The sequence below is a fragment of the Hyla sarda genome, chromosome 10 (assembly GCF_029499605.1).
Source record: "Hyla sarda isolate aHylSar1 chromosome 10, aHylSar1.hap1, whole genome shotgun sequence".
Lineage (NCBI taxonomy): Eukaryota > Metazoa > Chordata > Amphibia > Anura > Hylidae > Hyla > Hyla sarda.
The window spans coordinates 9,890,201-9,915,412 of NC_079198.1; the positions used below are offsets into that span (position 1 = coordinate 9,890,201).

General features: G+C 46.6%; 1 protein-coding gene across 6 annotated transcripts in view; it reads left to right on the forward strand.

The window, feature by feature from the left end:
• USF2 (upstream transcription factor 2, c-fos interacting) overlaps positions 1 to 25,212 on the forward strand; it is a 56,574-nt gene that overhangs the window by 11,996 nt on the left and 19,366 nt on the right. For 2 of the 6 annotated variants that reach the window (XM_056543152.1, XM_056543151.1), the window contains exons 2-5: positions 12,894 to 12,940; positions 13,019 to 13,045; positions 21,332 to 21,450; positions 23,175 to 23,294. In XM_056543152.1, the coding sequence (XP_056399127.1) occupies positions 12,894 to 12,940; positions 13,019 to 13,045; positions 21,332 to 21,450; positions 23,175 to 23,294 (313 nt within the window). The remainder of the gene's footprint in view (positions 1 to 12,893; positions 12,941 to 13,018; positions 13,046 to 21,331; positions 21,451 to 23,174; positions 23,295 to 25,212) is intronic. The other 4 variants (XM_056543157.1, XM_056543153.1, XM_056543156.1 and 1 more) reach the window with 2 other exon arrangements.

A 25,212-nucleotide genomic window follows, 5' to 3' on the forward strand; every position in this document is an offset into this window, starting at 1 on the left:
TATAATCCGCAGACACATAGAATCTGTCACCTATGTACAGTATAATCCGCAGACACATAGAATCTGTCACCTATGTACAGTATAATCCGCAGACACACGGAATCTGTCACCTATGTACAGTATAATCCGCAGACACATAGAATCTGTCGCCTATGTACAGTATAATCTGCAGACACATAGAAACTGTCACCTATGTACAGTATAATCCGCAGACACATAGAATCTGTCGCCTATGTACAGTATAATCCGCAGACACATAGAATCTGTCGCCTATGTACAGTATAATCTGCAGACACATAGAAACTGTCACCTATGTACAGTATAATCCGCAGACACATAGAATCTGTCGCCTATGTACAGTATAATCCGCAGACACATAGAATCTGTCGCCTATGTACAGTATAATCCGCAGACACATAGAATCTGTCGCCTATGTACAGTATAATCCGCAGACACATAGAATCTGTCGCCTATGTACAGTATAATCCGCAGACACACAGAATCTGTCACCTATGTACAGTATAATCCGCAGACACACAGAATCTGTGTCACCTATGTACAGTATAATCCGCAGACACATAGAATCTGTCACCTATGTACAGTATAATCCGCAGACACATAGAATCTGTCACCTATGTACAGTATAATCCGCAGACACACGGAATCTGTCACCTATGTACAGTATAATCCGCAGACACATGGAATCTGTCACCTATGTACAGTATAATCCGCAGACACACAGAATCTGTGTCACCTATGTACAGTATAATCCGCAGACACATAGAATCTGTGTCACCTATGTACAGTATAATCTGCAGACACATAGAATCTGTGTCACCTATGTACAGTATAATCTGCAGACACATAGAATCTGTCACCTATGTACAGTATAATCTGCAGACACACAGAATCTGTCACCTATGTACAGTATAATCTGCAGACACACAGAATCTGTGTCACCTATGTACAGTATAATCCGCAGACACACAGAATCTGTCACCTATGTACAGTATAATCTGCAGACACACAGAATCTGTGTCACCTATGTACAGTATAATCTGCAGACACATAGAATCTGTCACCTATGTACAGTATAATCTGCAGACACACAGAATCTGTCACCTATGTACAGTATAATCTGCAGACACACAGAATCTGTGTCACCTATGTACAGTATAATCTGCAGACACACAGAATCTGTCACCTATGTACAGTATAATCCGCAGACACATAGAATCTGTGTCACCTATGTACAGTATAATCCGCAGACACATAGAATCTGTCACCTATGTACAGTATAATCTGCAGACACACAGAATCTGTCACCTATGTACAGTATAATCCGCAGACACATAGAATCTGTCGCCTATGTACAGTATAATCCGCAGACACATAGAATCTGTCACCTATGTACAGTATAATCCGCAGACACACAGAATCTGTCACCTATGTACAGTATAATCCGCAGACACACAGAATCTGTCACCTATGTACAGTATAATCCGCAGACACACAGAATCTGTCACCTATGTACAGTATAATCCGCAGACACATAGAATCTGTCACCTATGTACAGTATAATCCGCAGACACATAGAATCTGTGTCACCTATGTACAGTATAATCCGCAGACACATGGAATCTGTCACCTATGTACAGTATAATCCGCAGACACGGAGGGTTTGTTGCAGTGTATATAACTATTTGTGGCAGCTGATAAGCGCTGACGTCTGAGCTACGTGGCAGATTACAGCTCCTGTGCGAGCGGCTTTACTGCAGACAATGGCGCACAGCTCAGGAATTATCACACAAATCACCTTCTTCTGAATTCATTCAATTCTGCATCTTGGAAAAGCTGAGTGACAGCGGGGACACTATCCAGAGTGAAGACGCCCATAAAGACTTAGGTGTCCTTCCAAAACACCCTATGAAGAGTCGGCTAAATCATCCTGCACTGTTCTTTATCTGTTCCTTGGAAAGCTGGGACCTCATTAAGGACATTTCTACCTAAATCAGTTCCCAGTATTTGTAAACATTCCTATAGGGGGCGATAGCCTCATTGCTTTCTGGAGGAGCTGGGTGTAGGCGCCAACATGGTTGTGGTCATTGGCGACTGATTTGTGTTGTGGCCGTAGCTCAGTGACAGAAGAAGTCACGTGACAGTGTCACATGATCGCCTGCAGTGATAACGACTGATGTCAGACTCTTAACTTGTAGACTACTCCCTTTTTTCTTTCTTTTTTTCTTTTGTTTACGTCTTAGGCCAGCAAAAGGCTTTTCATATGGCTGAGCTTGCATGTATTCAGGAGAAGCTAGAAAGCCGCTGCCAGACACCTTTTTAGTGGTTGCTTTTCTCCCCAAGAACAAAGCGTTGGATATCATTCCTCCCCCTCCCCCAATCATCTGCTGTGAGTCAGACGGGCGCCCTTAGGTGTCGGGGGGGGGGGGTCGCCCTTAGGCGTCCACGGGGGGGAGGGTCGCCCTTAGGCGTCCACGGGGGGGAGGGTCGCCCTTAGGCGTCCACGGGGGGGCATGTCGCCCTAAGGCGTTGGGGGGGCGTGTCGCCCTTAGGCGTCCACGGGGGGGGCATGTCGCCCTAAGGCGTTGGGGGGGCGTGTCGCCCTTAGGCGTAGAGGGGGGGTTCGCCCTTAGGTGTCGAGGAGGGAGGGTCGCCCTTAGGCGTCGAGGGGGGGGGGGTCGCCCTTAGGCGTCGAGGGGGGGGGTCGCCCTTAGGCGTCGAGGAGGGGGGGGGTCGCCCTTAGGCGTCGAGGAGGGGGGGGGTCGCCCTTAGGCGTCGAGGAGGGGGGGGGTCGCCCTTAGGCGTCGAGGAGGGGGGGGGGTCGCCCTTAGGCGTCGAGGGGGGGGGGGGGTCGCCCTTAGGCGTCGAGGGGGAGGGGGGTCGCCCTTAGGCGTCGAGGGGGAGGGGGGTCGCCCTTAGGCGTCGAGGGGGAGGGGGGTCGCCCTTAGGCGTCGAGGGGGAGGGGGGTCGCCCTTAGGCGTCGAGGGGGAGGGGGGTCGCCCTTAGGCGTCGAGGGGGAGGGGGGGTCGCCCTTAGGCGTCGAGGGGGAGGGGGGTCGCCCTTAGGCGTCGAGGGGGAGGGGGGTCGCCCTTAGGCGTCGAGGGGGAGGGGGGTCGCCCTTAGGCGTCGAGGGGGAGGGGGGTCGCCCTTAGGCGTCGAGGGGGGGGGGGTTGGTCGGCGGGTCCTGCCTAGATAAGTGGGCTTGGTCAACACATGTCTGATACATATAATCAGCTTTAAAGTGTTTACATTTTTGGGCCACTTTTGTAGCCCGAGACTGCAGCGATCAGTAAACGAATTTGGTAGAATCTCATGCAAGTCTATGGGACTTCCACCAAATCCTTATCATGATGGCTGCAGTCGCGGCCTATGAAGGTGCCGCCGTAGCCGTGCGCTATAAAGTAAAAACTGGCCTGACCATACATTAGAAGAGGCTGTATTACACTACAGTAGTGTTTCCCCACCAGTGTGCCTCCAGCTGTTGCAAAACTACAACTCCCAGCATGCCTGGACAGCCGAAGGCTGTCCAGGCATGCTGGGAGTTGTAGTTTTGCAACAGCTGGAGGCACAATTGTGCCGTAACACTGCACTACAGGACAGGGTATTGCTGCCCCTTCTTCTCTCCTTTTTAGGATATTGTCACTTAGCAGGTCTCCCCCCAACTCTGTCACATAAAGTCTCTCCGGCCTAGAAGAATCCAAACTCTGTATTTCTTATATCCTAATATACTGAATGTATTTTTGCATAGAGGCTGATGAAGGGCGCAGCGGTGCCCACCAGTGTAGGCGTAACATGGCATCTCGTGTCTGATGTCGGATGCAGGGTACATTCTGCTATTCCAGGCTACAATATTATCCATCCAATGTTTCCATACACAGGAGACATCGATCAGCCAACTCCACCATATACATTATATTCTTCCTGCCGGAATAACAAGATAACAGGTAAAGATCTGTCTCCAACCTGCGGCTCCCCAACTGTGTCAACACTACAACTCACAGAATGCTCCGACATCAGAAAGGATTGTAGGGGTTGTAGTTTTGTCCCAGTTAGAGAGCTGCAGGTTAGACAGCACTACCCTACATGTTACGTTGATGTCGGTGCATGCTGGGAGTTGTAGTCTTGCAACAGCTGGAGAGCCACATGTTGGACACCACTGCCCTACATCTTATGTTGATGTTGGTGCATGCTGGGAGTTGTAGTTTTGCAACGACTGGAGTGCTGAAGGTTGGACACCACTACCCTACATGTGTGTTTTGATGTCGGTGCATGCTGGGAGTTGTAGTCTTGCAACAGCTGGAGAGCCACATGTTGGACACCACTGCCCTACATGTTATGTTGATGTTGGTGCATGCTGGGAGTTGTAGTTTTCAACGACTGGAGTGCCGCAGGTTGGACACCACTGGCCTACATGTTATGTTGATGTCAGGGCATGCTGGGAGTTGTAGTTTTGCAACGACTGGAGAGCTGAAGGTTGGACACTACTGCCCTACATGTGTGGTGTCGGGGCATGCTGGGAGTTGTAGTCTTGCAACAGCTGGAGAGCCACAGGTTGGAAACCACTGCCCTACATATTTATGCGGATGTCGGGGCATGCTGGGAGTTGTAGTTTTGCTCCAGCTAAAAAGCTACAGGTTGGACACCACTTTCCTACATCTCATGTTGTTGGCACATCCCTTAATCTCGTGCCCCCTTCCTCCCCCTTTCTGTTTTTATTAACCCTTGGCGGTTGCCGTTTCCTCATTTTTCGGCAGATGCCTTCACATTATTTCCAGCTCCTGACCGTGTCCCCCGCCGTCCGCCGCTGTAATCCTTCCCTTCTCCTCTGGGCTCAGATAATTGGGTCATTCTCATCTGCTTCATTTCCGTTCTTAGCGGCTTGTTATAAATATTCAGAGGTCGGGTCCTTTAAATGCGACAAGATTAAGTGAGAGTGATAGGAAATAATTTGTTCACCGTACGGGGCTCGGACGGGCGGCATAAGATCTGGGTCCCCTTCTGTGTGCTCAGACAATCTCATACAACCAGACTATCTATAGCAGTGGTCTTCAACCTGCAGACCTCCAGATGTTGCAAAACTACAACCCCCAGCATGCCCGGACAGCCAACGGCTGTCCGGGATTGCTGGGAGTTGTAGTTTTGCAACATCAGGAGGTCCACAGGTTGAAGATCACTGATCTATAGTCTGTAGCCTGTCGAGAAACTACAACTCCCAGTATGCCCTGACACTTGAAGGCTGGGAGCTGTAGAGCCACAGGTTGTGGACGACTGGACTAAAGATTCCACCATTATTGGGATTAAAGGGGTACTCCGGCGGAAAACATTTATTTTTATATCAGATAATGCCAGAAAGTTAAACAGATTTGTAAAATACTTCTATTAAAAAAATATTTATCCTTCCAGCACTTTCTAGCAGCTGTATGCTACAGAGGAAATTATTTTCTTTTTGAATTTCTGTTTTGTCTTTTCCACAGTGCTCTCTGCTGACACCTCTGTCCGTGTCAGGAATTGTCCAGAGCAGGAGAAATTCCCATTGCAAACCTATGCTGCTCTGGACAGTTCCTGACACGGACAGAGGTGTCAGCAGAGAGCACTGTGGACAAGACAAAAGAAATTCAAAAAGAAAAGAAGAATTTCCTCTGTAGCATACTGCTGCTAACAGGTACTGGAAGGGTAAAAATGTTTTAATATAAGTCATTTACAAATCTGTTTAACTTTCTGGCATAAGTTTATTTAAAATAAAAAGTTTTCCACCCCTTTAAGGATAATCCCATTGAATACTTTTGGGCCTGAATCCAGCCCTGTGCTCCAGTTATGATGGCAGCTCCTGTGACCCGGCTTTGGGGGAAAAAAAGTGTAAATACTCAAAATCCTTAAATCTTAATTTATACAGAGTCTATAGTACAATATTCTCCAGCTATTGCAAAATTAAGACTCTCTTTATGCCCTAATGCAGTGTTTCCCAACCAGTGTGACTCCAGCTGTTGCAAAACTACAACTCCCAGCATGCTCGGACAGCCTTCGGCTGTCCGAGCATGCTGAGAGTTGTGGTTTTGCAAACGCTGGAGGCGCACTGATCGGGAAACACTTTCCAGCGGTTGCAAAACAACTATAAAATGTTACTGCTGTTTTCCCAAGTCGCTGTAAAAAATTGTGCAAATTTACAAAACTACAACTCCAAAAAAACATAATGGGAGTTGTAGTTTTGCAAACCCTGGAGAGATACAGGTATGGTGGGGCATGATAGGAGTTGTAAATCTGAAACCACTGGAGAAACAAAGGTTATTGGGCCATGATAGGAGTTGTAATTTTGCAGCCCCTAGAGAGATACGGGTTGGTTGGGCATAATGGGAGTTGTAGTTTTGCAATACCTGGAGAGACACTGGTCGGCGGGGCATGCTGGGAGTTATAGTTTTGCAACCACTGGAGAGACAAGCATTGGTGGGACATGATGGGAGTTGTAATTTTGCAACCCCTGGAGAGATACGGGTTGGTTGGGCATAATGGGAGTTGTAGTTTTGCAACCGCTGGAGAGACACGGGTATGGTGGGGCATGCTGGGAGTTGTAGTTTCGCTGGATAGTCAGGGGTACGTTGCTGTAATAGGTGACGTAGAGTTCTGTATACTTTGTAGAGATGCAGAAATAACAATTCCCTAATAGGTTCTATGCACCTCTTTATGTCAGCTGTAAAGGTGGAGCATTCCTTTAAAATGTATGCAAAAATATGTAAATCCTTCCCTCCCCCAAAATATTGCAGACTGCCTCCCCCCCTTTCCTTTAGCTAATCCCTCTAATTCCTCACTGTTGTGTCCCGGGCTGCGCTGTGATTTGCCGCAGCGGACCAGGCACGGAGCGGATTTGCTTATATTACCACGGTGGTTGAGCAGAGCTTTCTGGGTCAGGTCGCGGCTACACTGATCTAGTATGGTCGCCGAGTCCAGGATCTCTCTGCTCCTGTGGGGTCAGGGTCATGGCTTGTTCCACTAACGCCCTTAAAAATTAGATCCCCCTTAGTTTTATGTTTTATGTCTGTGTCCCCCCCCCAATACTCATCGTTTGTGAAAGAGTTAATCCGCCACGACAAACTGATTAAAATGCAAGGAGGGCGCCGCTTATTAATAGGGAAACGACAGCAGCTAAAGCCGAGCAGCGAGACGATTTCAATGGCTTCTGTAGCCATCATCCTTGCCGTCACTGCGACGGGGGGCGCGATGTCTGCAGAGAGGCTTCGGGAATATCGGGATAGTCTGCAGACCTACGGTATCTGATTATAGGCCAATCCTCCAAACTGGACCTTTGGGGCTCAATGTAATAGTCAAATGCATTTTTTTTTAATATATAGTGTGTAATATATAGATATGTAATGTGTGTGTGTGTGTGTGTGTGTGTATGTATGTATGTATGTATGTATGTATATATATATATATATATATATATATATATATATATATATATATATATATCCCGTATTTAAAATAATATAAAAATAATTATAAATAATAATGATTATTTATTTATAATGATTAGTATCATTATTTATGATTATTTATCATTATTATTATAAATAATTATAAATAATTATAAATAATTATTATTAATTATAAATAATAATTATTATTTATTATTGATAATTTATTATATTAATAATTATTAATTATTATATTAAGATACAAATGTTTTATTATTAATATAATAAATTATTATAAATAATATTAATAAAATAAATAATAATATTAACAATAATAAATATTATTTTTATAATTTTATTTATTTAAACCATAATTTATATGGCACTCCAGAAGGCCTTTATGTCCTATTCACTCATATAACGTGATCGCTACGTGAATACCTCCAGCCGTCTAACACTACCCAGCAGTGTCCTTTTAGATCCACTATAATCCATCTAGCTATAGATCCTGTCATCACTTCTGTACAATGTGTGAACAGAGCAGACAACGCCATTCACAGTCTCGCTATAGTCATCAGTATTTTCCAACTAGGATCCTTCAGTCTGTTACATAACTACAACTCCCAGCATGCCCGGACAGCCTTTGGCTGTCCGGGCATGCTGGGAGTTGTAGTTTTGCAACAGCCAGAGACACTGGTTGGGAAACACTGCGCTATATACAGATCCTATACACACCATCAGGTTGCAGCTTTTGTTTTCTCTCTATATACGTTAAGTTTAACCCCTTAAGGACCAGGCCAATTTTTTTTTGCATTTACGTTTTTTTTTCCTCCTCCCCTCCTAAAGATCATAACATTTCAATTTTGCACCTACAGACATATAAGGGCTTGTTTTCTTGCATCACCAATTGTTCTTTTGTAATGACATCACTAATTTTATAACCTTATTTTGCTGCACAACAACAACAAAAAAACTTATTTGTGGGGTGAAATAAAAAAAAGAAAAACGCCATTTTGTAACTTTTGGGGGCTTTGGTTTCTACACAATGCACTTCCCGGTAAAAATGACACCTTATCCTTATTCTGTAGGTCAATACGGTTACAATGATACCCAATTCATATAGGTGTCATTTTATGTAGGTATATAAAGTGATGTAAAAATGTGCATTTTCGGACTTTGGTGTTTACGTTTACGCCATCAACCGTGCAGTTAAAGGAACCTTATATTTTAATAGTTCGGACATTCATGCATGCGGAGGTACCACATATGATTACTTTTATTACTGTACATTATTTTATTTAAAAAAAAATGGGAAAAGCGGGGATTCAAACTTTTATTAGGGAAGGGGTTAATTCACTTTTATTAAAACTTATTTATTTCATTTTTTTGTCCCCATAGGGGCAATCTTTTGATTACATATAATCGCGAGCCGCAGCTTGCCGACCACTGGGATAGGGGATAAGATGTCTAGGGGCGGAGTACACCTTTAATGGGTTAAAGTGATTTGGGAGCACAAAGTGTATTAGAAGAGGAGCCCTTTCAGTGAGGTTTGGCGGGGAGGGTTGTCAGTCTGTGTCAACAGAGAAATGCGGATCCTCCGTCACAAAGGGCTTCTCCCCGGGGCTGAGTCATGAGAAGCTTTGCAACAAGACGGAGCGAGCCAGAGCATTCCTACGGGCAACACCCAGCGAGCTGTGATACCAGGGCAGTAATCAGATGGCAGCGCACAGTCACGAGGCTGCCCCTCATATCAACCTTGGGGGGACTAACACTCCCAGCCAGCCTGTGTCCTCTATAGTTCACTATGGGAACGACGCATTGTGAAATAAAATAACTCTCTGCTAGTAAAGGATATACAGTACACCGGTATATACATGTACGTTGTATCTATCATAATTGTATCATTTGGGGGGGTCCAACCATTGGGCTCCACTATGGCTGAGTATATACATGTACATTGTATCTATCATAATTGTATCATTTGGGGGGGGGGGGGGGGGTCCAACCATTGGGCTCCACTATGGCTGAGTATATACAAGTACGTTGTATGTATCATAATTGTATCGTTTGGGGGGGGGGGGGGGGTCCAACCATTGGGCTCCACTATGGCTGAGTATATACATGTACATTGTATCTATCATAATTGTATCGTTTGGGGTGGGGGGTGTCCAACCATTGGGCTCCACTATGGCTGAGTATATACATGTACATTGTATGTATCATAATTGTATCATTTGAGGGGGTCCAACCATTGGGCTCCACTATGGCTGAATATATACATGTACGTTGTATCTATCATAATTGTATCATTTGGGGGGGTCCAACCATTGGGCTCCACTATGGCTGAGTATATACAAGTACGTTGTATGTATCATAATTGTATCATTGGGGGGGGGTCAAACCATTTGGCTCCACTATGGCTGAGTATATACAAGTACGTTGTATCTATCATAATTGTATCATTTGGGGGGGGGGGGGGGATGTCCAACCATTGGGCTCCACTATGGCTGAGTATATACAAGTACGTTGTATCTATCATAATTGTATCATTTGGGGGGGGGGGGGGTCCAACCATTTGGCTCCACTATGGCTGAGTATATACATGTACGTTGTATCTATCATAATTGTATCATTTGGAGGGGGGGGGGGGGGATGTCCAACCATTGGGCTCCACTATGGCTGAGTATATACATGTACGTTGTATGTATCATAATTGTATCATTTGGGGGGGGGGGGGGGGGGTTCAACCATTGGGCTCCACTATGGCTGAGCGCTGTCACTATGTGCGATCCCTCTCTAGGAATGAAGGGGTTAAAACCTCCAAGCACTCGGCTCTAATTTACTTCCCAGTAGAGAGGGGATCACATATGCACGCTCGCATGAGCGAGCGTGCATATGTGACCCCCTCTCTACTGGGAAGAAGGAATCGGCGCCCCCTATGCTCAGAATTGTGGTCCGCTAACCTGCCGTCAGATGGGCTGAGCGCAGAGACGGGGAGTGAAGTGCACTACTACCACACTCGGAGGGGGTCTCACTGATCAAAGCTTTTCCCAGGTCTGATTTTGTATAATGTTAGTAACACTTTAAAGGGTCTTTCACTAGAAATAATTTTTTTTTTTTTTTTAATCAACTGGTGCCAGAAAGTGAAACAGATTTGTAAATTACTTCTATATAAAAATCTTAATCCTTCCAGTACTTATCAGCTGCTGTATGCTCCAGAGGAAGTTCTCTTTTTTTAATTTCCTTTCCAGTCTGACCACACTGCTCTCTGCTGACACCTCTGTCCATGTCAGGAACTGTCCGGAGCAGGATAGGTTTGCTATGGGCATTTGCTCCTACTCTGGACAGTTCCTAAAACGGACAGAGGTGTCAGCAGAGAGCAGTGTGGTCACAGCAAAGAAATTCAAAAAGAAAAGAACTTCCTGTGGAGCAATACAGCAGCTGATAAATACTGGAAGGATTAAGATTTTTAAATAGAAGTAATTTACAAATCTGAAAAAAGTAGAAAAAGGCCAGCACGGCTGAATGAAATCTTCAAAGCTTTATTCACGAATCCTCGTTAAAAACCTTCATGGTGGCAGAAAGACACGGATATATACAAAAATAGAGATATTGCACATGGAAAAACAGTCCCAAACAAGGCTGACGCGTTTCAGGTTGCCTTTATGTTTATGTTTTTTGGTGGGAGGAGCACTTCATTTTTTGTGATCAGAATCGGTTTTCCACATGCCTCTCATGGTACGGGAGGTATGTGGACGACGTGATTATGGTTTGGAAATCCCATCCAAAGGAGGCATTTGCATTCATACAATATATGAATGATAATCATTGTAATCTAAAATTTACGTACACATACAGCAAACAGGAGGTTCCTTTCTTGGATCTATTGTTGCGGGGTAACTCCATAACAAGAAAAGTAGAAATAGAACCTTACCGCAAAGATATTACGGGCAATACTATCTTAAGAGCTGATTCTTGCCATGCTAAGCATACCATTTCTGCCATACCAGTTGGGGAATTGATCCGTATGAAACGGAACAGTTCCTCATCACAAGTGTATCAGAGGGAAGCCGAAAGGGTCTGCACCCGCTTGACAGCGCGTGGATATCCCCCTTGGCTCCTGAACAAAGCCCAGGCTCGGGTCGATCATATGGACCGCAACAACCTGTTAACAGGTAGGAAACATTCCAGTACTCATGATCAGGTGACTTTTGTCACCACTTATAGTATGGAATTCAATGAAATCAAAAGAATTGTGAACAAACATCTACCTCTACTGGCAGCAGATCAAGTAGTAGGGGAAATCATCAAACCAGGGATCCGGTTTTCCACCCGACGTGCTCCAACTCTATCGAGCCTGCTTGTTCCTAGTATGGTTTGTGTAGAGGAGGAGCAGTCAACCTGGCTGAAAATTAAAGGTTTCCATAAGTGCGGTAACGCAAGGTGTGTGGTGTGCCCCTATGCAACAAAGGGCAATAAAATAGAAGGTACAATAGATGGTAAAATCCATATGATTCGCGAGTTTAACAACTGTGATAGTACCTTCATAATATATAGAGTCACCTGCACTACTTGCAAAATGGATTATGTAGGTAGCACTAAACGCACCTTAAAAAAGAGAATGCAGGAGCATATCAGGCATGCTGCAGGTCCTTTGATACCTAGCATGTCTAATGTCTCAAAACACTTTTTTCTTAAACATAATTCAGACATATCGTCCTTGCGTTTTTATGGCATTGAAAAAATCAAAAGAAGTAAAAGAGGAGGTGATCTTATACGTATTCTTCATAATAGAGAGATTATGTGGATTTACTTGTTGAATTGTACATATCCGCATGGTCTGAATAACAAGACGGACTTAATACTACATTACTAAAAAGTCCATCATTTGTTTTGTTTCCCATAGCTGTTATATAGTCCTATTGGATTTTATATGTGAGTTTTTTAATGATACATGTATTTTCCTGGTTTTACTTGTGTTGGATTGCACACTGACATAAGATGTCCCTCCCCTTCCTAATGGAAGGGATGGCCTTGCAGTATATAAGGCATTCTCATTTGAGTATTGGCAAGCTATGAGTAAGGGTATAGCAACCTGAAACGCGTCAGCCTTGTTTGGGACTGTTTTTCCATGTGCAATATCTCTATTTTTGTATATATCCGTGTCTTTCTGCCACCATGAAGGTTTTTAACGAGGATTCGTGAATAAAGCTTTGAAGATTTCATTCAGCCGTGCTGGCCTTTTTCTACTTTTTTCTACTTTGGTTGGAGGTAGCCGTGCACGCCCCAGGTGAGCTGAGACTCTTTTCCTTTTTTTAATTTACAAATCTGTTAAACTTTCTGGCACCAGTTGATTAAAATAAAATGTTTTCCAGTCTTGAACTCCTTTTTAAGTAAAATTTGTGTTGTATTTTTATATTTTTTTTACACCACTTCTGATAAAATGATCTTTTTTTTGCTTTGCAGTCACGATAAAGGACAGGAAGCGGAAGAAGTGGTAGAGTTACATGATGGTGAGTGCTCGCTCCACCTGTAATCTTATGGATCAGTGTAAGATTTCGCCGAAATTGAAGCCCCGTTTATTTTATTAGGGTTCCACTGGCGGAATTCCGGAAAATGTAAGACTGATCTTGCATTTCTACGCAAAGCGGAATCCAATTCAAAGGGATTACATTGCGGTGAAAATTCGGATGGAATTCTGCATGGAAATTCCGCTGTGTGAACATAACCTTAGTGTCAGCTGGTAGATTTAAAGAAGAGGATTTTATGTGTATTATTGTACAGCAGGGTTTCCCAACCAGGGTGCCTCCAGCTGTTCAAAACTACAACTCCCAGCATGCAGTGTGATGAAGTAACGGCCATAGCTGACAGCGATCACACTTGAGAGCATGCTGGGAGTTTTAGTTCTGCAACAGCTGGACAGCAAAGTTGAAGGTCATTGTGAAAAAGGGCGAACAATTATATATGTGTTAAAGGGGCACTCCGCTGCTCAGCGTTTGGAACAAACGCTGGAGCCGGGAGCTCGTGACATCGTAGCCCCCTCAATGCAAGTCTGTGGGAGGGGGCGTGACAGCCGTCACGCCCCCTCCCATAGACTTGCATTGAGGGGGCGGGACGTGATGTCATGAGGGGGTGGGGCTATGATGTCACGAGCTCCCGACTCCCGACAGTTTGTTCCAAATGCTGAGCAGAGGAGTACCCCTTTAAGATGCATGGGTTTTGTATTATTGGTACTACAACGTTTGTTGTTATAGTTTGTACTTGCATAACGTTTCGTTATTACTTAGGTGTTTGTCATAGTTTTCATCCTGGGGTCAGATCAAATGATGTTGCGCTTAAGTTCTTGGTAGTCATATCTTGTAGGTTGCGGTTTGTTGTTATGAAGTGTACGCGTTCAATGGCATCTATAATGTTCTGTACAGTCCTAGTGTTCAGCTTGGGTACGGTCATAGCGATACATATATGGTGGTAGAATGTAGATTGTCAAACAGTGGATACTAGGGATCGACCGATATCCATTTTTTATTTTTAGGACCGATACTCTGTAGAAGTTAGGGCCGATAACCGATAACTTATACCGATATTCCGGTATAAGTTAACGGCTATTTACCCCCCCCCCCCTCTTCTTCTGGCTCCGGCGGCGTCCTCCTGAGCTGTCACTGTGCGCACTGACGGTGACGTCGCATTGAGGAGGGGGGGGGGGGCTGCTGTCTATAAGGGGGGGGGCTGCTGTCTATAAGGGGGGGGGCTGCTGTCTATAAGGGGGGGGGCTGCTGTCTATAAGGGGGGGGGCTGCTGTCTATAAGGGGGGGGGGGGGCTGCTGTCTATAAGGGGGGGCTGCTGTCTATAAGGGGGGGGGCTGCTGTCTATAAGGGGGGGGGCTGCTGTCTATAAGGGGGGGGGCTGCTGTCTATAAGGGGGGGGGCTGCTGTCTATAAGGGGGGGGCTGCTGTCTATAAGGGGGGGCTGCTTTCTATAAGGGGGGGCTGCTGTCTATAAGGGGGGGGGCTGCTGTCTATAAGGGGGGGGGCTGCTGTCTATAAGGGGGGGGGCTGCTGTCTATAAGGGGGGGGGCTGCTGTCTATAAGGGGGGGGGCTGCTGTCTATAAGGGGGGGGGCTGCTGTCTATAAGGGGGGGGGCTGCTGTCTATAAGGGGGGGCCTGCTGTCTATAAGGGGGGGGGCCCTGCTGTCTATAAGGGGGAGGGCCCTGCTGTCTATAAGGGGGAGGGCCCTGCTGTCTATAAGGGGGAGGGCCCTGCTGTCTATAAGGGGGAGGGCCCTGCTGTCTATAAGGGGGGGCCTGCTGTCTATAAGGGGGGGCCTGCTGTCTATAAGGGGGGGCCTGCTGTCTATAAGGGGGAGGGCCCTGCTGTCTATAAGGGGGAGGGCCCTGCTGTCTATAAGGGGGAGGGCCCTGCTGTCTATAAGGGGGAGGGCCCTGCTGTCTATAAGGGGGAGGGCCCTGCTGTCTATAAGGGGGAGGGCCCTGCTGTCTATAAGGGGGAGGGCCCTGCTGTCTATAAGGGGGAGGGCCCTGCTGTCTATAAGGGGGGGCCTGCTGTCTATAAGGGGGGGGGGGGCTGCTGTCTAGAAGGGGGGTGGGGCTGCTGTCTAGAAGGGGGGTGGGGCTGCTGTCTATAAGGCGGGGCCTGCTGTCTATAAGGGGGGTGGGGCTGCTGTCTATAAGGGGGGTGGGGCTGCTGTCTATAAGGGGGGGGGGCTGCTGTCTATAAGGGGGGGGGGCTGCTGTATGCAAGGGGGGAATATCTGTATAAGTTATCTGCCTGAAAGTTCACAGATTATCGGTATCTGCTCTAAAAATTCCATATCGGTCGATCCCTAGTACACATGGCGCAAGGTAGCGTATCTGACGTGTCCGTTCTGGTGAAACATATACATTATAGGTATACATTATCAGGTACAGGGAGTTGAAAGGGTTACTCCGCTCCCCAGCATCCAGAACATTGAGTTCCGAACGCTGTGTGCGGGCTTCCGTGTTCACGCCCGGCTATAGACGTGCATTGAGGGGGCGGGAGGTGACGTCACATGACGGGGCGGGCGTGAACAAGGAATCCCGCACACAGCGTTCGGAACTCAATATTCCCATTTGTGTGCTGCACATTTGCTTTTAGCATTTACAGTCATGGCCATAAATGTTGACTCCTGAAATCTTTCTAGAAAATGAAGTATTTCTCACAGGAAAGGATTGCAGTAACACATGTTTTGCTATACACATGTTTATTCCCTTTGTGTGTATTGGAACTAAACCAAAAAAGGAGGAAAAAAAGCAAATTGGACATAATGTCACCAAACTCCAAAAAAGGTCTGGACAAAATTATTGGCACCCTTTCAAAATTGTGGAAATATAAGATTGTTTCAAGCATGTGATGTTCCTGTATACTCACCTGGGGCAATATAAAAATCACACCTGAAAGCAGATAAAAAGGAGAGAAGTTCACTTAGTCTTTGCATTGTGTGTCTGTGTGTGCCGCACTAAGCATGGACAACAGAAAGAGGAGAAGAGAACTGTCTGAGGACTTGAGAACCAAAATTGTGGAAAAATATCAACAATCTCAAGGTTACAAGTCCATCTCCAGAGATCTAGATTTGCCTTTGTCTACAGTGCGCAACATTATCAAGAAGTTTACACCCCATGGCCCTGTAGATAATCTCCCTGGGCGTGGACAGAAGAGAAAAATTGATGAAAGGCGTCAACGCAGGATAGTCCGGATGGTGGATAAGCAGCTCCAAACAATGCTTCATTTTCTAGAAAAATTTCAGGGGTGCCAACATTTACGGCCATGACTGTATACGGTACATACATAGCATTCTTACCCTTCATTCTGCATATTCTCATAGCACTTATACTGTATAGGAATTCATTCTTAGCGTTGTTAGGATGCTCACAGTTGTAGTTTACTTAATTCATCATAGATTTACTTTGGACAACTTTATGTCCATTGCGTTCATTCATACCTAGCATACGTTTCATAGTGCGTACATGTTCATAGCATTTTATGCAGACATAATCACGATAATCACTATTTTGGGCATTATCGATATCTGCAATTACCTTTCCGATAATGCCCCACCCCCCGCACCGCAACTGCCCACCACCGCACCGCGTCGCACCCCCACTGTAGTGCTGGGCGGTATACCTACTGTTTTTTTTTTTTTCTCTCCCACGGTATGGATTTTTGCCCATACCGCTATACCGGTCGGGCCCCTCCCCCACCCTCCAAGTGACTAAAAAAAATTAAACTTACCCGTAACGGGGGTGGTCCGGGCCATCCATCCTTCCTGTAGTGTCCGGCGGCATTCCGGGTGGAGGGTGAACCGGTCCGGGCTGTCCTTCTCCGGGGGTCATCTTCTCCACTCCGGGCAGGCTCCGGCCTAGTACGCTGCATAGACGCTGCTACGTCAGGTGCGTCGCTGCGCAGCGGCGTCTATGCAGCGTTACTAGGCCAGAGCCTGCCCGGAGTGGAGAAGAGGACCCCCGGAGAAGGAGGACAGCCTGGACCGGTTCACCCTCCACCCGGAATGCCGCCGGACACTACAGGAAGGATGGATGGCCCGGACCACCCTCCCCGGATGGTCCCTGCAGCAACTGGGAAGGTGAGTCAGGGTTCTGGGATGGACAGGGGTCTGTATAATATACTATACCTACAGTAGGCCCTCCAGCTGTTGCAAAACTATAACTCCCAGCATGCCCGGACAGCCAACGGCTGTCCGGGCATGCTGGGAGTAGTAGTTTTGCAACAGCTGGAGGCACCCCTAGGCGCAGCGGGGGGAGCGGTGGCGGTGATAGGTCTCAGGACCCCCGGACAGGCAGGGGGAGAGAAGCGGGGTGGCGGCGGCGGCCTATGGCACCGCAAAAGCCACTGCAGTGCATTGATTTAAAGCGCCTGCTTTAAATCAATGACCTGCAGCGGTGTCGCGGGGGGGATAAATAGCCGATAACTTATACCGAAATATCGGTATAAGTTATCGGTATCGGCCCTAACCTCCACTGATTATCGGTATTGGCCCTAAAAAAACGATATCGGTCGATCCCTAACAGTCATCATATTGTGTATGATCGTGGCTTTTATTCTGTGTGTAGGTTCGTATACATATATACAGCATATACGGCCATAGCATCTGTTCATAGGATTATACTGGACATACGTTTCATAGCTTACATTCTATGTATACATTCATCATAATTATTTCATGTTTTTAATAGATTTATCATTCTTATTTTATAACGTATTTCATGTGACTGTTCATAGCAGTTTATCGGGTTTTAGGTCATAGTATGGCACTAAGCTTATATCATGTGCACAGTCATAGTATTTGTCATATGCTTCACACCCATGTATACTTGTATAGAAATTATCCTGTATAGGTTCTCAGCAGTTTCTATATACAGTTTCTATATACGATCATAGCATTTACATTGTGTATACATTCATAGCAGTTATCGTTTTATTCATAGCATTGATATTGTGTATTCGCTCTCAGCATTCACAGTGTGCATATGCTCATAGCATGTATAACACGTATATGTTTTTAGCGTTGTATTGGGCATATTTTTCATAGCTATTAGTACACGTTTATAGCATTTTGGTGGCGCATTTCTTAGCGTGTATATGGTGCATATCTGTTAGCCTGTATGACTCATAGCATTTGGGTTGTATAGGGTTGTTATTGTGGATATGATTCGTTGCATTTGTAGTGTCTGTTCGGTTCATAGATTTGGTAGTGACTATATGGTTCGTAGCATTTAGCGTTTATATGGTTTATAGTACCGTATATACTCGAGTATAAGCCGAGTTTTTCCGCACGATTTTTCGAGCTGAAAACACCCCCCTCGGCTTATACTCGAGTGAACTCTCCACCCGCAGTGGTCTTCAACCTGCGGACCTCCAGAGGTTTCAAAACTACAACTCCCAGCAAGCCCGGGCAGCCATCGGCTGTCCGGGCTTGCTGGGAGTTGTAGTTTTGAAACCTCCGGAGGTCCGCAGGTTGAAGACCACTGCGGCCTTCGACATCATCCAGCCCCCTCTCACCCCCCTTTAGTTCTGTACAGTACTCACCTCCGCTCGGCGCTGGTCCGGTGCTGCAGGACTGTCCGGAGAGTAGGGGTGTGAATCGCCAAGAATTTGGCGATTCGATTCGAATCGCGATACCAGTGTGGCGATTCGATATATCCCGATATATCGCGATACCGTCTAGGTGACGATACATCGCGATATATCGCCCACCTGGGAGCATTCATAGATCCCAATAGACGCCGCTGTCAGCTTTGACAGCGGCGATCTAGTACTCCGGTGCTCACTTTTCTCATGTTATCCCGTCCGGGCTGCAAAATAAAATAAAACGCACTTTATCTTACCTGCCAACGAGCCCCTGGAGCTCCGGTACAGTCCGGTACAGGTGTTCGGTCCCCGGGCTGTATTCTTCTTACTTCCTGTTAGTCCGGCACGTCACATGGAGCTTCAGCCTATCACCAGCGGAGGCGGGACATCGCTGCGGCTGGTGATAGGCTGAAGCTCCATGTGACGTGCCGGACTAACAGGAAGTAAGAAGAATACAGCCCGGGGACCGAACACCTGTACCGGAGCTCCGGGGGCTCGTTGGCAGGTAAGAGAAAGTGCGTTTTATTTTGCAGCCTGGATAGGATAAAATGAGAAAAGTGCGCACCGGATACTCCTTTAATAGCCAGCCGCGGCGATTGCCGCATGCTGGCTATTAGCGGCGGCCCCCGGCTACTGAAATCAGCCGGGGGTCGCATAGTACGGAGCGGGCACGAGTCGGAGCCCGCTCCATAGCCGTGTCAGATCCGGCCTGCCCGGCTCCACAAATGTGGAACTTTTATCTCCTGATGCCCAAGACATGACATGCTGTTCCGGGCATCCGCAGATAAAAATTCCACATCCCTAAAAGAATCGATTCAAAAATATTTTGAATCGATTCTGTATCGGCAAATGAAAAATCGCGATTATCGCGAGAATCGATTTTTTTCTTACATCCCTACCGGAGAGGAGGTGGTCCGGTGGGATAGTGGTTCCGGGCTGCTATCTTCACCGGGGAGGCCTCTTCTAAGCGCTTCGGGCCCGGCCCCAGAATAGTCACGTTGCCATGACAACGACGCAGAGGTACGTTCATTGCCAACGTACTTCTGCGTCATTGTCAAGGCAATGCCTCTATTCCGGGCCGGAAGCGCGGAGAAGAGGCCTCCCCGGGGGTGTGGGATGATGACAAGGGGATGATGAAGGGGGGGGTGTGGGATGATGACAAGGGGATGATGAAGGGGGGGGGTGTGGAATGATGACAAGGGGATGATGAAGGGGGGGGTGTGGGATGATGACAAGGGGATGATGAAGGGGGGTGGGGATGATGACAAGGGGATGATGAAGGGGGGTGGGGATGATGACAAGGGGATGATGACAAGGGGATGATGACAGGTGATGATGATGAGGGTCTGGATGATGACAGGCGGTGATGATGATGATGAGGATGTTAATGACTGGTCTGGATGATGACAGGGGGGGATGATGTATTTCCCACCCTAGGCTTATACTCGAGTCAATAACTTTTCCTGGGATTTTGGGTTGAAATTTGGGGTCTCGGCTTATACTGGGGTCGGCTTATACTCGAGTATATACAGTAGTTTTAATGTGGACACAGTTCATAGGGTACAAGTCTGCAGGGAAATACACTGCATAGTTGTTGTTACTGACACGTCTTCAGAGCAATAACATCACTACACAGGTCACTACGCTGCTATACTGGACATTCCTTCCTGCAGCTGATATGCCACACATAAGTTACTATAGTATTTGTACTACATTTTAATCACTGACATTATTACGGTCATATGTTAGCATCTGTATCTTGATATCTTATATTCAGCCTCTACCTTTTAAATGATTTTGTCCAGGGGCATGCACTAAGTTATTGCAGACATGTCAACAGCACGATAACATCATGACACGTAAGCGGTTGTTTCCCATCCTACCTGCCACGTCTGCAGGGGATTGCACTTCGTAGTTGTTACTGACACGTCTTCAGAGCAACAACATCACGACACAGGGGTTGTATACCCTCCATACCTGCCACGTCTGCAGGGGAATACACTGCGTAGTTTTGTTACTGACACGTCTTCAGTTTATTTTCTGTATCTTTTGCAGCCCGGGCATAGGTATACAGTGTACAGCAGTGGTCTCAAACCTGTGGACCTCAGGCTGTTGCAAAACTATAACTCCCAGCATGCCCGGACAGCCAACGGCTGTCCGGGCATGCTGGGAGTTGTAGTTTTGCAACATCTGGAGGTTCACAGGTTGGAGACCACTGGCGTACAGGGAGTTCCATCGCCGGCGGCCCCCAACAAAGAGGAGGAGGGCAGTGCTTGACATCTGTGAGTAGTACCCCACTGGGCTGATCATTAATTTGGGGGGGGAGGGGGGCAGAACAGTGCTGGCGGGTCAGATGATTTGAGGGGGGGGGGGGGGAGCTGAACACTGCGCGCGGGTCACATGATTGTTGGGGGGACAGAACAGCGCTGGCGGGTCACATGATTTGGGGGGGGAGGGGGGAGAAAATACCGTTATATACCGTGGAACCGCCGTAAGTTTAAAAAATACCGTGATACACCTATTTGGTCATACCGCCCAGCCCTACAGTGGGGTATAACGTCCTCTCACCAATAAGAACACATGGATGCACAGCCGAGGGTCGCTGGTATTGGGAAAGAGATGTTGGCCAAACATTCTTGTAACCTCTGTCTTCTGTATAGGACCAGCTTTACTTCTCACTGATGTATTGTAACAATCTCCGTTTAGGTCAGGACAATATTTCAGCCTCTTAATGTATACAGATCTTTTCTTCCGTAATCAGGTGATTTTGTCTTCTCTTAGCAGGAGATGAAACCAGTGCTGACGAGCATACGGCGGTGGCCATCGCTACGGTGCAGCAGGCAGCCTTTGCAGACCACAACATTCAGTACCAGTTCCGCACAGAGAACAATGGAGGACAGGTATGCCGCTAGTTCTCTTGGTTCTACCGATGCATGTACATATCTGTTCAAGGAAAACATTGGCATTATGGGCGGCATGGTAGATGGCGCCATTAACCCCTTAAAGGGGTACTCCGCTGCTCAGCACTTGGAACAAACTGTTCCGGCGCCGGGAGCTTGTCACGCCATAGCCCTGCCCCCTCATGATATCATGTCCCGCCCCCTAAATGCAAGTCTATGGGAGGGAGCGTGACAGCCGTCACACCCCCTCCCATAGACTTGCATTGAGGGGTCAATGCAAGTTATAGCCCCGCCCCCTCATGACTTCATAGCCACACCCGTCAATGCAAGTCTATGGGAGGGGGTGGGGCTATGGCGTCACGAGCTCCAAGTGCCGACTCCAGCGTTCGGAACAGTTTGTTCCAAACACTGAGCAGCGGAGTACCCCTTTAAGGACTGATCGTTTTTCCATTTACCGCACTTTTGTTTTTTTTTCCTCCTTACCTTTTAAAAATCATAACCCTTGAAATTTTGCACCAAAAAAATCCATATGATGTCTTATTTTTTGCGCCAGCAATTCTACTTTGTAATGACATCAGTCATTTTACCCAAAAATCTAAGACGAAACAAACCAAAAAAAAAAAATCATTGTGCAACAAAATTGAAGAAAAAACGCTATTTTGTAATTTTTGGGGGCTTCTGTTTCTACGCAGTACACTTTTCGGGAAAAATGACACCTTATCATTATTCTGTAGGTCCATATGGTTAAAATGATCCCCTACTTATATAGGTTTGATTTTGTCGTACTTCTGGAAAAAATCATAACTACATGCATCTTTTGACCCCTAAAACTAAATTTTTCTGCCTACGGGGTATGAGGGCTCATATTTTTTTTTTGAGCCGTGATCTGAAATTTTTATCGGTACCATTTTTATTTTGATCTGACTTTTTGTTAGAGAGGAGCGAACTTACAGTAAATTCGATTGGTCACGAACTTCTCGGCTCGGCAGTTGATGACTTATCCTGCATAAATTAGTTCAGCTTTCCGGTGCTCCGGTGGGTTGGAAAAGGTGGATACAGTCCTAGGAAATAGTCTCCTAGGACTGTATCCACCTTTTCCAGCCCACGGGAGCACCTGAAAGCTGAACTAATTCATGCAGGATAAGTCATCAACTGCCGAGCCGAGAAGTTCGTGACGAATCGAATTTACTGTAAGTTCGTTCATCTCTACTTTTTATTAATTTATTTTTGTATGGTATGAAAAGTGACGGAAAATACTGTTTTTGACTTTGGAATTTTTTTACGTGTACGCCATTGATTGCACAGTTTAATAATGATATATTTTTATAGTTCGGACACTTACGCACGTGGCGATACCACATATGTTCATTTTGTTTAATTTTTTTTTTATGGGAAAACTTTTATTAGGGGAGGGGTTAAATCATCTTTTAACTTTTTTTTTTTTTTTTTTTTTTTTTTTTTTGCAATGCTATAGCTCCCATAGGGGACTTTAACATGCATTACATTGATCTCTTACACTGATCATTGCTATCGCCGCTTGACTGCTCCTGCCTGGATCCTGGACCCCATATTATAGAAAGGGAGCGGACGTAGGGCATACAGGTACGCCCTTCGTCCTTAAAAGGTTAAGTGACGGTTTTGGCCGCAGTCTTCCCTGAAGTGCTGTAGGTTTGAAGGGACCAGATTTCCTCATCTTACGTACAGTGTTTCCTATGTGATTCTAGGTGACATACAGAGTTGTCCAGGTGACAGACGGTCAGCTGGACGGTCAGGGGGACGCGACTGGAGCAGTGAGCGTTGTTTCAACAACCGCTTTTACTGGCACCCAACAAGCTGTGGCGCAGGTGAGAGATGGTAACAGAATAACCTAACAATTGTTTCTGCCTCAAATTTATAGGGAGCCTGTCTGGTCCTCCGGGCCTCGCACGCCGTCCCCGGGACCTGACACTGTTCTCCTAATTAAAGAGGTATTCCAGCTTTATACATCTTATCACCTATCCAAAGGAAAGGAGATAAGATGTATGATCGTAGGGGTCCCGCCGCTGGGGACCACCGCAATCACTGTGCAGCCCCCCGGCATTTTGTGCCGGGCGCTGCCTCTGAGACGGGGACGTGATGTCACGGTCACACCCCCCCTAGTGACGTCACGCCACTCCCTCTCTATTCATGTCTATGGGAGGGCCGCCATGCCCCCTCCTATAGACATGAATGGAGGGGGCGTGGTGTGACGTCACTGGGGGGGCATGGCCGTGACATCACGTCCCCATTCTCAGAGGCAGCGCCCGGCACTAAATGCCAGGGGCTACACAGAGATGGCGAGACTCCTGCGATCATACATCTTATCTTACCCTTTGGATAGGGGATAAGTTGTATAAAGCCGAAACACCCCTTTAGCATGACATGACAGTGTTACACCGCAACCTAATTGAACTTAGTATTATACTGTAAAGCCTTGTAGGGGGGGGCATGTAACCCTGTAAGGTAAGCTTGTAGGGGGGGGGGGGGGCACGTAACCCTGTAAGGTAAGCTTGTAGGGGGGGGGGCACGTAACCCTGTAAGGTAAGCTTGTAGGGGGGGGGCACTTAACCCTGTAAGGTAAGCTTGTTGCACATAACCCTGTAAGGTAAGCTTGTGGGGGGGGCACGTAACCCTGTAAGGTAAGCTTGTGGGGGGGGGGGGTGTAACCCTGTAAGGTAAGCTTGTGGGGGGGGGGTGTAACCCTGTAAGGTAAGCTTGTGGGGGGAGCACGTAACCCTGTAAGGTAAGCTTGTGGGGGGGGGGGGCGTAACCCTGTAAGGTAAGCTTGTGGGGGGGGGGGGCGTAACCCTGTAAGGTAAGCTTGTAGGGGGGGGGGGGGGGCACGTAACCCTGTAAGGTAAGCTTGTGGGGGGGGGGGGCGTAACCCTGTAAGGTAAGCTTGGCATGTGTGGCGGGACTACCTTGCACCAACAGTTTAGAAATGGTCAGCATGTGACTGTAGCATTACATTACATTGTTCTGAAAAATACTGCTTTTTATTATTCATATTTTAGTTGTTGCGCAGTTTTACACAGCAAAATACACACATGTGAAAGGATCTGAAGGGTGTATTCACACGTACAGGATCTACTGCAGATTTGTGTTCAGTCATTTAGTTTGCATTAAAATCTGCAGCAGATCTGGTTCGTGTAAATACACTTTTAGGTTAAAGGGGTACTCCGGTGGAAAACAATTTATTTTAAATCAATTGGTGCCAGAAAGATAAACAGATTTGTAAATTACTTCTATTAAAAAATCTTATTCCTTCCAGTACTTATCAGCTGCTATATACTAAAAAGTTCTTTTCTTTTAGAATTTCCTTTCTATCTGACCACAGTGCTCTCTGCTGTCACCTCTGTCCATGTTAGGAACTGTCCGGAGCAGGAGAGGTTTGCTATGGGGATTTGCTCCTAGTCTGGACAGTCCCTGACATGGACAGAGGTGTCAGCAGAGAGCACTGTGGACAGACTGAAAAGAAATTCAAACAGAAAATAACTTTCTCTGGAGCATACAGCAGCTGATTCGAAGTACTGGAAGGATTAAGATTTTTTAATGGAAGTAATTTACAAATCTGTATAGTTGAATTAAAGAACCCCTTTAAGACAGTTTTTCCCAACCAGGGTGCCTCCAGCTGTTGTAAAACTACAACTCCCAGCATGCTGGGAGTTGTAGTTTTGCAACAGCTGGAGGCACCCTGGTTGGGAAAGACTGCGTTAGGGTCACACGGGCCATATATTGCTGTGT